Raw genomic sequence first — 16,145 nt, forward strand, 5'->3', positions numbered from 1 at the left:
TCAATCTCTCAGATTGAACTTGCTGAAAACAGACACTGAACCAAAAGACAATGTCAATAGCATTTGATATGCTGCTTCTGCAAAAAGCTATCTCACATATCTGAATACAGGCAAAGGTGTCTGCTTAATGGTAATGCAAAAAAATAATACTGGGTGACATTATAAAACAATGACCACTTTCCAAAAAAGGGCTATCCCTGTGTTCCAGAAATCAGTCTAGTATCTGCCAAAGCATGGCAAAGGCTTTTCTGTGCAGTAGGTAAGATGGTTCCAGTTGCCTGCTTAAAGTGCAAACAAACAGCTCACAAGGCAGCCATTGACAAGGCAGGACCGCAGCGCACTAAGTGAGTGCAGGACAGCTAATGTCACCCCCTCCTGCTTTTTTCAGTACTCCTGTCAGCTCAGCAACATGGTGACTGCTGCTGGAAAAAAAACATGCCTGGCGTTTCTGATGGCTTCCTGCAGAGTTACACGGAGAAGAGACAGCCTGAGGGCTCAAAATGAGATCAGCACATGGAAAACATGCCTCACATTTTCATGCTTGTCTCCTTCTGCTGGGGAGAGGTATGTGAGGTGGGGGAAAGGAGGAGGGGCAGGAAAATGAATTATGCTGTATAGACAGACAGTGTATCAACAGCTTTAGCAGCCTGAGGAAGCCATCATGTTAGCACAAATGTGACTCCTGGCCACTGGCAAAGCATCAAGAAAATTCAACAATGGTACTGAGACATAAAAATAAAGTAATTATTTCTGTATCTATTTACAGCTATCACAGTTTAAATACTTCAAGTCCAACCCTTTGTTTCCACTATGGGATGCTAACTCCTGGGCCAACTAGGGGAATGATGCCATTGGAAGAAACACATATACTGCAAAAGATCAGAGAATCAGGTCTACTCCTCATGACAAAAATCTCACAGTCCTGCAAAAAATGGCTACATGCCATGCATATCCAACATAAAGGGTTTGATTTAGAGTCACCATTGAGGAGACTACACTGAAAGCAAAGTGCAGGTTCCTGGCTTTCGAGCAAAGGGATTAAATTGAGAACACCGGACCAAAGTTACTGTCCCCCTAACAGAGTCACCCCTATTTACTCCACAGTTCATGTCCTCCCCCATTGTTCCTGAACCTGCCTCTTCCTTATGCTGGGAAGAAACCTAGGAGAAAGGCATCCAGTCCAGGATGGAAAGGACAAAGAAGAAAAAGAAGGAACAGCACTGGTTTGACTAGATGACACACAATGAAAGCATTAAACAGGAAACAGGAAAAGTCTCTACAGCCTTAGACGAAATAACCTGTTCAGTACCCATGGGGAGGCAGAGAAGAAAAAGACGTGTACGGAGGAAGACAACATTGTCTGATATACAGCAGGAGATTTGAACATCATTGAACTAATGACCTATAAAAAAATGGGCACACTCTTCCAGAGGTAATAAATAAATTTGATCCAGGCACTGTTCTGAGCATGGATAAAAGGTAGGGAAGCAGGATGGGAATTCTTAGAGTCTCGTAATTTGCCTTGTCTTTAGCCAGTTCAGGCAATACTGGCACATACTGGCACACTCTCACAGGCACAAGAATACCTTGGTCACATACACCATTTTTTTTCTGTTACTCCAAAGACTTAATTAATGCTCTTCAAGAATAAGTCTATAGAGGAGCTCATACAGAGACTAGAAAATTGTAATTGCTTTAAGGGAAGATACAGTAATGATGTTTACTGTAGTCTGAATCCACCTGAACCCCAAACTGAAAGGAACAGACTGGCCTCCACATTCAATTCATGCTCTGAAATGCCATCTCCCCAGAGAATTAGTTTGATCTTTCCTACCTTCTCACTCTCTGCAAACTCCTGCAATATAATTTGTCTCTCCACACACAGTTCGAAGAAGTCTTCTGAATGGAAACTTTCATGTAGAGCAGGGAAGAATGTTAGCTGGTTACAATCTGATCCCTTCTTATCCATCTCCCCTTCTGCCGCATTTAATGTCAGGTCTCCTATATCAGTATAAAAGAGATTGCAGTTCTAATGGCAGCCAGATGATACCAAAAGCATTTGCAATTTAGATGTTCACACAATTTGTTTTACTTTGGGAAACAGCATTATTTATCTGCAAAAAAACAGGCAAAAGAGAAGTAAAATCTGTGGCTGCTAAAGAAGGATACTTAGTTCAGTGAGCTAAAACCAGGTAGCTGCACTCAGTCATAATTCAAAACAAATTCATATAATCATTAAAGATTCAAACATATTAAACAAATGCATTTGTTCTGATTTTACACTGTGTAGGGCTCGTCATCTGATAATCAAATAGTTGTGTTTTTTTTTTTTTTTTTTAATATCTGCTTACACACTCACACGAAATTAGGAAAAACTGAAAATGGTAGTCTTTTGGGGACAAGCACTGAGCAGGATCTTAAGAGAAGCCAAGAGGAGAAAACCCACTCATATCTTGCCCAGGCTGTGCCTCAAGTTTTGCAAATTCATGCAGTGAATGCAGCTAGGGAAGGCATGATCAGCCTTTTTATTGAGGTAGACTGTAACCACTTTCATGCATAAACTACATAGTACTTCAGTCTTGTTTGGAGCCCAGAACAATGAACTCTGGCCTTGCAAAATGAAAAATGTTGACATAATGTTCATATTTTGAAAAATCTGATTCTATTTTGAATGCTGAAGAACAATTTGATATGTTAATATTCTTGATGATTTCCCTCCACTCTCCATTACTTTGTCCACATTCTTGGAAAGTTACAATTTCTATTAAAACTTCTCTAAGCCATCTATCATCTGGTTTTAAACGCTATTTCAGAGGTAGAACTGTAGTGTCTACTAAAAGCAGGGGGGAAAGTCTGCACTTTTCCTTCTGAGTTTAAGCAGTTGGGAGCTTTCCAGGAGCCTAAGAATGTCCAAAGGTTTCAGTTCCAGGTAGCTTTTTTGCTTTCAGATTTTTCTGGTGGCAACAAGAGAGCAACAAATTCAGCTTATATACCACCTATAACAATTGCATCGGTCTTTTCCCACATGTTACAGTGACTTTTTAGCCTAGAGCACTGACAATTTTTTTTTCACTATATGAAATTCTGGCCTGGAACTCCATACACTAACTTCAATCCTCTTCAGCCATTTTTGTCCACTCTCTTGATGACGTAATTTAACCCTAAAAGGTTACCTGGATTCACTTCAGCAGGGGGAGTTGTTTCATTTCTGTTTGCTAGGAGAAACTGAAAAACACTAGGTATGAGTGGAATATGCAGACAGGTAAACATAATTCAGAACATTGTCACAGAGGAAAACACAGATTTAGAACTATGTTGCAAACAAATGCCTTGGAAATTCAAATAAACTCATTTGAAAGGACCCAAATAAACAATTAAATGTAGGAGCAATGTCAACAATTATGCAAAAGGACTTGTCTTTTCAAAGAGGACCCTGCATGAGGACAGTTGTAGGATAAAAATCATACCTTCCAGTCTACAGAAAACTGCCAGAATCCAAGTTTCATATAAAAGCTGAAAATGTCCTAGAAATAGGAACCTCCTAATATATTTAAGTGCTTCCACCTCTGGTTGATAAGATTTGGCATTTAGACACTATAGGGAGACAGTAGTATATACCCCACATATTCAGTTCAATGCTTAGTTCAAACCACTCTAATTCATCTTCTGAATATCCACCAGTTCTAGCAGCCCTAATACGCATAAGACTAACAGGACAGTGCAGCCTTCTAAGTGGACGCTGTTGCATCCTTTGGGAAGTGCTATAACCATGAGGTATTGCAAGCAGAAAAGTATGGTCAGTTTATACTCTTACCTCTCTGGGGAGATCTCATACCAGAAAAGAGGAAAAATAATTCTGTTACTGCATTGCAGCCTCTCTTACTGTCTCAAAATCAGCCCTGTTCAGTGGTTTGTATATGTATGGCAAAGCATATTGATGAGCCAGGTGATGAGAACCGGAGGAAGAGTTGAGCATAAAGTCACGAGCAACTGCTACAGAAATTATGCACCTCCTGCAAAAGCTTCCCACCTCACTCTTCATTCGCATCGTCACTCGGGTGTTCACATGCTGAATCCTCCTCCTCATTCGTGAAGGCCCTTCATAACAATCAAGAACCCAACGTGGCTCTGAGGATTGTGTTGCATCTCCCCACGGGCTCCTTCTGTAGAAAAGTTGCTCCTCAAGTGTCATCCAGTCCTTGGCTGCTCTGCTGTAACCACACTGCAGCGTCTGTGAGACAGAACCACTTTGTGCCACCTTCTGCACACTTTGCTACTCCCATCCAGCAGTGACAGCACCCCAGTGAGTCAGAGGGATCTTCCTAACCTACCAGATGGAACCACTGTAGACCCAGCAAACACAGGTCCGACTGACCACTGAAATTGTGCTGTGGGAGATGCTAACATCAAACTAAGATACAGTGACAGATATAAGCATGTTGTAAACTTCAACCTCCTTGAAAATGGTTGTTTTCTTTAGATTTCCAATTCAAAATCAGTGAGCCAGAAGAAAAACATTACAGATGTTTTATTCACTCCATATTTTCTGGCAAATGTTCATGTCAAATGGCAATGACCATGATCACTGAAAACACAGTCTGAAAGTCTCAATCAGAAGAGTACTGTGCTGCCTCCAAGCATGGAATAATTATTTCTACTTAGGAGGTGTGTGCAGTGGTTGGGTGGGCATTAAAATATAAATTTAAAGAAGAGCTGAGAATTTCCAAGAATGAAAAGCTTGTTGGTCTCTGATGGCCAATGTTGAAACAGAAGGATACCTGTCAGATTTTACTGGCTATGAGTTTGAGACTTCTTGGGAAGTTTTACTGGGTGCTAAGAAAAAAAGAGGTTAAAGTCCTGACTTTCATTTTTGCCACTGTGAGAGTGGAATAATTCATTAAAACAGAAAAAAAAGGCTCCTAAAGGCAAAGTGAGTAATCTGACTGGTGAGTGGTGCTATATCGCACTTCAGCGATGATGTCAGGAACGGAGTATTGACTCATCAACTCTCAGTATTCCTTTGGGCATACTCATCTTACTTCTGAAATGCCTGATTTCTCAGGGCAGTCCAAGAGCATCCTTTCAACAACAGAAAGATGTTGCGCAATATTCCTGTTCTTTACCTGTACGTGGTTCTTGTACAAAGAGGCGTACAACTCCTGCCCAGTTCTTCGGTACCGTTCCATACATGACACAAATCCCTAGGAGAAATATCAGAACATATTACACCAAGGTGCTGCAGGTGTAGATTCTGTGAGGGGCAGAAGCAGGCATTAGTTACTGTCTTTTACAACAATAATTAGGAAATATGGCCTGTGTCCACAAGTCTGATGGCTCTCTAGACAGTACAGTGATGAGGCAATCATCTGTGAGCAAGTTGTACACTTACACTAGGAAGATAAACATATTCATGATTTTAGTGAGGGCCATTAGTGGCACTACTCAGAAGAAGAAAGAAAATAGCAATTTAAATGTAAGGCTCCTATTTTTGGAGCTGAATTAGTTAATAATGCAAGTAGCATAAAAGATAACTATCTGTTGGAGAGACACCAGCTGAGGTAAGGATCTGTAATGCAGCTCCTTGCTGCATAAACACAAAGTGCAAATAAAGGAATGGTCTATGCCCCCTTTTTGCAGACAGGAAACCAACTCTTCCCAAAAACATTTTTGAGATTTAGGAGCCTAAGTCCTCTGGCAACAAGGGACATGGAATATAAATACACTGTTCAATGGGACTATGATGCAGAGATGCCTGGCTAGCTCCAGAACTGGAAACTTGTAGAGCTGTGCTACTGCAAGACAACACTCATAACTGCTACTGCTTCACTACACAGCACAGACACACCCTAAACCCTAGTGCTACTCAGGTGTTTCTGGAAATATATGTTTTCCAAAGCAGTCTGACAGAACTTGCTGGCCACCTTTCATAATGCACTAGTCTCACAAAAGAGTGAACCCACATTGTCACACTTTTCATCTGCTGTTTTACTGGAATGAACTTCTTAAGCTAAAGGTCTCTGTGCAATTACAAGACTGATGAACTGCTGTCAAGAGATTACAAGTTGCATTCCCTACTCTGCAAACAGGTTGTTACGTGATCCAGCAAGACATGCAATTGCCTTATGCTGCTACCTCTCTAACCACAAAACAGCAACTATAATACTAACCTAGAGTTACACAGGCTAAGATCATGGACAGTGGTCCAATGTGGTGGCATCCTTAAATTCAGGGAGTAGGGAAGTGACGCGGGTTTCATTCGCTTCCAATCTACTCCACCAAAACGCACAGGTTTTGGGGTCACAAGGTTCACATAGCTGAGATCTATGCAGAACACAGAACAGTGAATTTCAAACATCACTTGCTATCTGAGTCTCCCTTTTGAAAAAGATCAGCAGAAACATTAAACTTGGTGGAATCCCTCAGGTACCAAACTAGCATCATGTAAAAAACAAAATACAAGAGCATATTTTTTTCCTGAAGTGGATAGTACAGTACATTGGGATCCAACTCAGGATGATGCTCCTAATCACTACTGAAAGAAACAGAATCCCAAAAGTCACAGTATCTAAATAAACCAGAAATATCTATTCCATGTCCCAGTCAAATATGTGGGAAGAACACAGGCTTACTTGAACATGAAGCCAAAATAAAATTGCTTTCCCTTCCCAGGAACTTACAAAAGGTAAACCAAAGCCACAAAATGGAAGAAAGAAGGAAAGAAAAAAAAAAAAGTGGGGGAATTAGAGCATCTGACCATTATCTGCATTACAAAGAGTAGTGAGTAGCAGAAGTAACTGTTCCTTTGATAAATTCCTGAGGACTAGAGGAGGCAGAGGAGGCAGAAGCTGTTTGGGGATTATACAGGAGAGGTTAGAGTGGTCCCCAGTGCCATTCAAAGGCTCTCATGCTCCCATGAGCTTCCCTGACAAAGGTGAGATTGCTCTGAGTCACATCATAAGGCTAAACTGGCTGTGAAAGTTCCAGCCTCTCACTGCCTAAGGCCATGGATCAGATGGGTAACTTTTAAATGCATGGACTCTGTGCCACACTGGCTGTGATTCCTCACAGCAAACTGTCTAGCTGCTGCTTGCACTGTGCTATAATTAAGTTAACACACAAGGTCTATGTGGTGTGCCGATTACTGCTGGCTGCCAGCCAGGTCTGTACCCCTGCTGCAAAGTCACATTTATTGGTGTTTCCCTGCAGGAAGCTCCTGTTTTACACTGATGAAAGCCATTACATTTTTGTTTGTTTAAAGCATCATTAAATCTGTAATCACAGTTGTGGCCTCACAAAACTATTCCATAATTCATATAAAACTCCCATAAAGGCTGACCTAGAAAGCAACAGCATCTCTGTGCTGTTGAGCTGGGCTCAGTATAGGAGAAGAGCTGAGATCCCAGCTCTATGTGGACATAGGGTAAAAACCATTCAGAATAGACAAACAATTCCTCCAAGTATTAACAATAATTTCAGATACCCACAGGCTATCCAAGATGAGCCACTGCTCTATTGGCAGCTGTTTCAAAGTTGCTCATAGTCTATATTTCACTTATGGTCCCCGATCAGACCCCTAAGGTCAAAATCCACATTGCAAAGATTCTCACTGACTTCACTGACCCAGGTCCTAGCCTTTGCAACACATGAAAGGTCTCATGAAGAAAAAAAGTTCTGCTAGCCATGTCTAGTGAACTGAAGACTAATCGCTTTGGCTTCCAAATGAGCTTTATCTAGCCATCTTCAACAAGATTAACATGTCCCTGATGATCATGCCCACAAGACAACCATCTGGTTGTAAAATGAAATGAACAGTTAACAAAATTGGAGATCACTGCAATTAGGAAACAAAACAAACCAACAAACAAAACCAAAACCTGAAAAAGATACCAAGTAAACATGGAGAATATAGACCAAGTTATTATTTATTAAGTGCTCAGTCAGAACAGTTACACTGTAATGCTTAATGGACAACTAGTGCAAACAAGTTTCTAACAAATAAAGTTTCTATTAAAAATTGTAGGTGGTTATCCTTTAAAATGTCAGCTCCTTATGCCGTAGATTAAGTACAACAGTGCTACAGTATAATATCTGTGGTGAACAAAATACACCAGCTTTAATTATTGTTGATATTGTGCAAGTTATAATATAAGGTTTGAGTTTCATATGCAGATAAGCAGGTGTAAATTCAAGAAATGAGACCTGCATTCTAGGAAAGGGCAGACTAAGAGGCCATATTGATCCATCCTGGCCTAAAAATCTGAGTAGGATACCATGCTTCAAGTCTTTCTTACACAGACTTCTCTACTTTGCAGCCTTAGACAATCACATTCTAAGTACAATCATGTTGTTTTGCTGCCTCAGATTTCCCAGCCAATATTTAGAGCTTAAAAAGGTGATGGAATATACAAGTTATTTCCCTATTAAAAACAAACAAACCAGAGAAAAAACTGTTTCTCCTCTTGCTGCAAGGAGACCTCAAGCAAATAGGAGATAAAATGATTAGCACTGGGAAAAGGTAAAATCAGCAAGGAGAAAAATGCTGGCAAACAGAGAAATTAGCATGCCAAGAAACCCAGAGAATGGATTGTCTATAATTTCTTCCAACTAAAGCAATGGAAACACTACTTGTAATAAGAAACAGTTGAAAGGAAAAGAAAAAGAAAAAAGGTTGAGGTGTGACTTTAAAGTTAATAATTCTCTATTGAGCCCTGGAATGTTTTATGTCTGACAGATTTTTATTATTTTTATGTATACATATATATCACTTAACACTCCTACACCCCATAAATATTCAGGCTTGCCATAATAAACTCATATTGCACGATACAGATGCCACATATATCACAGTTCTTTCCTAAAGAAACATTCTGTCATTGGAGCTCCGCACTTTGAGGCTTTCTTTGGAGGATTAAAGGCTACGTGTTGTATTACAGAACACATGTGCACACAAAAGTATGTGTCAAAACTCTTAATAAATAAAAACAAACTGCAAGACAAAATAATTTTGGACTTGTAAGAACCAAAAGTAAAGCCCAAATATACAGATGTTTTGAAGCATGTTTTTTCAGTCATCTCTTAGTGAGGACTAGAACTAGTGATATTAGTCAACTACTTTAACTCTTCTGAGAAAATGTTATAAATTTATATATAACATATATATAAAAGTATATATATATATACACTATAAAATATACATAAGCACACACAGTAAGAACATTCATAGAGCATAATACCTGAAAAAAATATCTACTCTTGTACAGTACTTTTCACCAGTGCATCTCAGAGATATTTAAGAAAGAGGTCAAAGTCTTTGGCTTACAGGCGGGGAAACTAAGACAAGTGAGTTTCTGGAACAACCTGCCACTAAGACTTGGTTATGGGGAAGAGGGGCTGGTGATGGGGCAAACCCAACCTGAATTAATTTGAGACATCCTGATAAGCCCACAAAGAGGATTTATATGGTGACAGCATGCAGTAGTGGGACAGGGAAACAATCTAACAAATGAATTTGAAAATCCTTTCTACTCTTTTTTTTTTTCCAGTGCCAGGTCATATTCTAATATAGCTGTTTTACCAGATATTAGGTCTTATACCACAGGAAGAGTCCATATACCTTATTCCTCTAACCTGAGCTTTCACAATTCTACATGGGAGGCTTTTTGATCTAATTACAGCTATTCAAGCAATCACTAAGTTTTTAGAAAGTATTCATGGGTATATAAAAACAGAACAGCAGGTAAAGAGTTCTTAAGGACACAACAAAGTGCATGTAAATAGCAAATGTGACAACAGTAAAGAGTTTTGCATGGCAGAAACAGATTTGGTGATGCCAATTTAAGAAATCACTGTTTCAGGATGTGTTTAGACTTCCCAACATTTATATACAGGTTGTCTGCTACTGAAGGGGGCAGATTCGCATTTAATCCAAGCGTTTAAGATACAAACATACAGATAATGTATCTGTAGCACTTGGAACTTAGAAGTGGCAATTAAGCATGCTTAAAACCTCTATTGGCAGTGACTACAAAAGAGGGAAAGAAGAAATTAGTATCATTAGAATGAGAAAAATGGCATGATACTAAAATACATTGTTCTCATCTTGAATCAAACAGAAAAGATGTATTTTTGATGAAATAGAACACTAAGGAAATGACATTTTATAAAGAGCAAATTTTTCAGTTTTACTTAAGTATATATTTCTCAGCATCTCAACATTAAATGGCATCCACCTGTGGTGCAGCACTGCTCCACTCAGCAGCCCCGTATCCCACCTATGTCCTCTGTACTGCATGCCCTAACCAGTGTGGATGTCCTGTCACTGATGATGTGACTTAATCAAGAGGGAGACACTTTCCCACAAAAACAATTTATTTTTTGCAGTCACCATCCAGAGCAAATAATCTTTTTAATAGAAAATTCCTGTACAACTATGACTTGCATAGCTACAGAGCCAGATCATCAGCAGTTAAGTTTTGAGCTTAAACTCCTTTGAGGTGTGAAAACTATCTTCTTGTATTCACTTCAGTTCTCATGCTCCTCCTTTTTCCCCACACATCTAACCAGGTGAGTAGGAAAAACCGCTTCATTAGTCACCAGGTAGCAAGCATTAAGCTCAGGCAGATAATGTTTTCCTTAGCAGATCAAAGAGGAGTTTGTCCTATTCCTTCACATATACTCTCCACACTGAGGGTTGTTTGCAGGCTCTTTTGAATCGCAAAATTGTTATTGCCACGTAGATTTTATTGTTAGTTTGCCAAAATTCATTTAGCTTTTCAACAGACTGTAGCTCCAGCAGTTAAGTGTTGCATGGAAGCTTCATGCCTCAACCCGCTAGGAGGCTAATGCACAGTGCCAACTGCTCCTAAGGATCATGGACAGATTCCTGGCACCACCAGCTGGTTGGGGAATAGCAAACTTAATGAGAAAAACCTCCAAATTTCAATGCATCATAAATGCACCCACACACAGGGGTTGGTTTCAAGAGGATAAAACCAAAGTATGATGTACATGTGATGAGACTTCCACACTGTATTTATCAGTTAAACTCAGGAAGCACAGAAGCAGCTCTACTTGTACACCAACTATACACATGTATGTGTGTGTGCATACACACACACACTCCAGCTACTACTGGAGAGATAGATTCCTTGGAGAACAGTCTTCTAAGAGCAAAAAAGCCAATGGGAGGCAAGACACTCTTGTTCTTTAATCCTGTCCCTGAGAATGATTTCTGTGAGTTTAGGATAATTCACTCAGCCTCTTGAGGGCTCAGTTTCCATCCTGTTACAGCATAGGTATTAGCTTTTCGCTCTAGTGAAAGGTGAAGGTCAAACCTTGGCATTACGGAGAACAGAAATGAGGTCTCTTCTTTCCTTCACTTGTTCTTAACATTTTCCTGTTTCTATTAAAAATTGTGTTTTTCTATGAAGTCTGCAGGCATATGTAACTTAGGGCTTTATTACATAGTCTCTCAACGCATTTACCTGAAAGCCTCATGCATTGGCATTTTCTGATTACATTTAAATTATGGCTTTTAAGAAAAATGTGTACTTCTAATCCTTTAGTTGAAGGAAGAATTCTGTAAACATTGGAGTATCCTTAGAGCTCAGAGTACAGTATACAAAGACACATCTCTTTCCTGACCCCTAAAATTACCACTTTTCCTAAAATGACATGTATTTAAAGGTGACAAGATTACTTCCAGAGGTTTTTTAGTGCCTGTAGAATAACCCTGAACTCTACAGGCTACTCTGTAGCAGAAAGCATGAATGGAGCACAGGCATAACCAAGCTTCAGCTTTCATTTGGCTAGCAAGGATGAGAACAAGAAACAAATGGTCAGGGACTTAAACACAGGTTAGAAACCTTCACATTCGCCTTGCAGAGATTTCTAGGGCCTTTTTTGATTTCCTGCTCTCTACTTGCAGATACATCAGGGACTGAAAATAGCTAAGAGTGGGTCTGATAGAAGTTCATGCTTAATTTTCTGGGCACCCAGACTCCTATGTGTATTTTATACTGCTCCCTGCATGAGACAAGATACGATATATAAAATCATAACTTGTTGATAAGCAAATTAGGTCATAATTCTTCTCCTTATTAAGATTTCTAATAATAAATAGCATAATTGAAAAGAAATACATTGTCTTTTAAAATAGAAGAAATATAGAACTTATACAATAATAAAAAAATATTTTCTTCTGGGAAAATCTTAATGAGAATGTTAACTCCACCCAAAGTTTTAAAGCATAAACGTACATTTGATTCAATTTAAATTGCCACTCCAGGTATTTGAATCAAACAATCCATATAAAGGAACTTAATTTAAGCAATTTATTTCTGAAATTTTTATAAATAAGATGTTGCATCAAAATCTAGGAAGAATACAGACATATTAGAACCAAGATATAGGAAAAAGTATTTGTCTTTCTACATATTGAGCAGAGGAAAAAAAAAAAAAGCTCTGTTTCAGTGGCTAGCACTTGTTTCTAGGGTTTATCTACATTCAAATAAAATAGTGCTTTCATCTGCATTAACACCATTCAACTCATTTGGCATCATCTCTGTTGTGTGAAAATAAAATTCTGCAACCAACAGCTCTTGAAAGATGAGATTTCAATGCTATCAGCTTTAAACACTGAACTTCACTTGCTGAAATCCTATTTCCAAGCTTAAACTTGAACCAGACACTATCTCTAGCTTGAAAGGCAAAATAAATTAAGAAAAAAATAAATCAGGAAACATAAGAAAACATCTTTTCATAAAATGTATGATTAAATTAAGGGACTTCTCTGTCACAGGACACCACTGAGTTTAAAAACTCAGGAAAAACTCCCTCTGAATGGTTACCCACAAAAAGGTTTGGAAGGGTTATTATTTATTGTATTTCAGGTTTTAAGACAAAACTGATATAAATCAAGAAAACAGCAACTTTGCTAGGAGAGATTTTCTCCTGTGCATTGTGCTGCCACACATCACCTCCTGTAGCAACCAGTACTGGAATTTTAGGGTACAGACTGTGGGGTGAGTGGCCCATGGATCTGAGTCAGACTAATAATTTGTATGCATCACCATACAACCTTCATGTTCCAACCTCTCTGTTAAATGGTTATCTTCAATGAATGTAGAAATTATTCCAATAAATTTCAGAGAATTTGGTGATTTTTATCATATAAAATTAGATAGCTCTGCATTTTATGTTTTTATGCAGTTCTTATCTAGCTTATTGACCTGTTGAATTATTTCTTTATGATCTTGTAAACAATCTGTAAATGATAAATGAGCAGTGTCAGATATCCATTTAAAAGGACATAAAAAATTCTTTTTGCAAAGTTAAAGAAACTTTTTCCAGCTTGCTGCAGCATACTGTAATTTAGCTTTGAGCCAGTTATTAAACAAGACAATAATATTATAATGGAAATTGTTTAATATACATCATTAATAGTAAAGTGCCTGCTTTCATTGAAGTAAAAAAAAGTGTGCTATGAGCAGTTTTGAAATGAATATTTGATTCCAAACTTCCCTTGTGCATTTAATGACATGCTAATTTACATTTTAATTACTTCCTAAGAAATCAAAGCATTTGTTGACAGAAGAACATAATGTCAACTTCATAGTGCACTGTTGGTGGATAGTTAATGAATTTAATTAGATAATTAGTGATGTTAATTATCCTTCTATTATGAAGATAAAGATGTTACACAAATGATGCACTTTTCAAAGAAATATCATTACATGTTTGTTTGTTTTAACTCAGTTAACTTGAAAAGCCAATAGAAGATCAACTGAGTGATTGGTAAGGAAAATATTTGATTAAATAATAATTGCGATTATGTTTCAAATATTTCTATCTTCTTCATTTCACCTATTATGAACTGCTAGGTTGAGTTTGCCCCTCCTTCATCCCAAACTATCAAGGTCTTCTTGTACAACCCTCCTCTCCTTTTCACTACCTTGCTTACCTCCCTGTCTTAAACAACCACTCTCTGATGCAGCGACTCTACTACTGTTTGAAAACCCAGCCTGGTCAGTATCAGCCTTGATTTTACAGCCAATTATTGAAAGATGCCATAACAAATCAGGAAAGAAGTAGCTAGTATTTGAAAGCACTAGTCCACTGTTTAGTTCTGGGTTCAACTGCTAGTGCTGCCACTGACATCTTTGGTGATAACTGCAAAGTCACATTTACAATTTGTGTCCAACAACTTGAGATAAAGCTTCTTTCCTTTAGAAGTCAAAGCCCATTGACACACAGCATTTTGATCTAACACTGATTTTATATCCTGGGGCTGAATCTTCTGTGCTCTGACAAAAGCCTAGGAATACACCATCAGCCTTCCAGTTCAACATTAAACACTTCTGCTTGAAAAACCTTGTTCAAAACTACCTTAAAAACACAGACTTTTGCAGACAGATATCTCACCCGCAAATTTATGAGTGTGATCTGTACATGTTAATTTAAAACAGATCATTTCTTCCTCTTCCTCTACACCTAATACAAAAACTGTAAAGATGGCTGCAAAAAGTGTGAAGCAAGACTGACAGCCAGAAAAGAATGAAGCCTCAGTGCTCTTACCTGGTGGACTCTCGTGAGGTGAGAGCCCTGCCCAGACAGGACTAATTCTGTATCTGTCATTCACCTACTATTTGTACTATGTAAGTCCTAACACCCTATAAAACACATTAAAAAAAACTCCTGTAACTGTTGATGTAGAGATTTAAAATTCCAGCACAGAAAGAATTTAAGCTTAAAGTTCAAACTCCCACAGAAGTCAATGAAAATTTTATGTTTAAATACTTCTCAAAATATAATGCATTATTGCCATAGGTGAATCTCTAGAGATACTAGGTATACTAGTCATACTTATCTTAAGAATGAGTGTTACATGTGAAACATTTTTAATTTTTTTTTATTTTTTTTTTTCTGGGTGTGAAATTTGAAAATACCGTTGTTCTTGGTGTAAAGAATAATTTTCTGTGGTAACAACACTTTTAGTTGCTGGCCTAAGAGAAAAGTCGGGTGAATACATACATGCGAAAACTAAAAAAAATAAATATATTTCCTGTTAATCTAAAACTAAAGAAAGTCTCAAAGACTTTGAGATAATATGTTTGAAACATGCATCAGTCTTCCTCAGACTTCAAAAGAAATACTAGCTCTTAAAAGATATTTGAGAGGCTATATTTCTTCCTCTTGGGAATCTAAGTATAGAGGCAGGATTCAACAGACATCTTTCCATAGAGCTTGCCCAAGAGACATTTGTTATTACTTTAAGCAAGGGTGTAGGAAACTATGCAGAATTAAGTGGTCTTTGGTCATATCACTACCTTCTTGCTCAGTGATAGATGAGGACATACAACTCATGTTCCTAAATGAGTTAATGAACTTGCAGTTTCTTTTCAGCAGGTACATCAAGACTGCTTAGCAATCAGTATAAATTAAAAAGAAACCAAACATGTAAACAATCAGGAGGAAGAACTTTCAAAAGGAACAGAAGTAGATTCTATGTCCGACAGTGACTTAAGTCTCAGCTAACAGGTCTTCTCTTAGAGCTCTTGACTTCAGAAAGTTATCCACAGAGACAAAGGCAGTTCTTGCTGACACGTTGATGCAGTTATCTTTTACAGATTTGCTGTGATTTAACAATCTGCCTGCTGCTAACAAGAGATTGGTTCTTATTACAAAACCACCTAAAGAAAGACTAATTGCTCCTAGTCAAGCCAAACGCAGCACCTAGTATTTTGTTGTTTGTAGAGCTACACCATGAAATGGTCTATTGTTGTTGTTTTGGTGTTTTTGTTGTTCTCGTTGTTGGGAGTTTTTTTGCCATTAGCTCTGCAGTGACCTTGTGTACACTGAGGGCAGCAGAGCAGAAACCAAGCTATCCATCAAACTGCTCAAAAACCCTTAGGGTTCAAAGGCTGCATTCTCCCATCACTTCACTAGGAGGAATTATCTTGCAATAAATAGAGTGACAAAACCAGCACAACAAACAGACACTGGCTCTTTATGTGCAGCTATCTTTACAAGTGTAAGTTTGCTGACAAAAATCCTACCATAAAGTTTCTAATTTTGCAATTAGGAGGTCTCTGTTAACTTCTTCATTCTAAAAACTAGGATTAAAAAGACCTTTTCTATTTCATTCT

The 16,145-nt window shown here is 38.2% G+C and overlaps 1 protein-coding gene across 3 annotated transcripts in view; it reads right to left on the minus strand.

Annotated features, from left to right (window-relative positions):
• WDFY4 (WDFY family member 4) overlaps positions 1-16,145 on the minus strand; it is a 140,498-nt gene that overhangs the window by 57,562 nt on the left and 66,791 nt on the right. For all 3 annotated transcript variants that reach the window (XM_082054359.1, XM_082054360.1, XM_082054361.1), the window contains 4 exons: positions 5,124-5,201; positions 4,031-4,231; positions 3,174-3,225; positions 1,835-2,001 (listed from right to left, as the gene is read on the minus strand). In XM_082054359.1, coding sequence (XP_081910485.1) covers positions 1,835-2,001; positions 3,174-3,225; positions 4,031-4,231; positions 5,124-5,201 — 498 coding nt within the window. The remainder of the gene's footprint in view (positions 1-1,834; positions 2,002-3,173; positions 3,226-4,030; positions 4,232-5,123; positions 5,202-16,145) is intronic.

This window comes from Streptopelia decaocto (genome assembly GCF_964273445.1).
Source record: "Streptopelia decaocto genome assembly, chromosome: 5".
In the NCBI taxonomy this organism is placed as follows: domain Eukaryota; kingdom Metazoa; phylum Chordata; class Aves; order Columbiformes; family Columbidae; genus Streptopelia; species Streptopelia decaocto.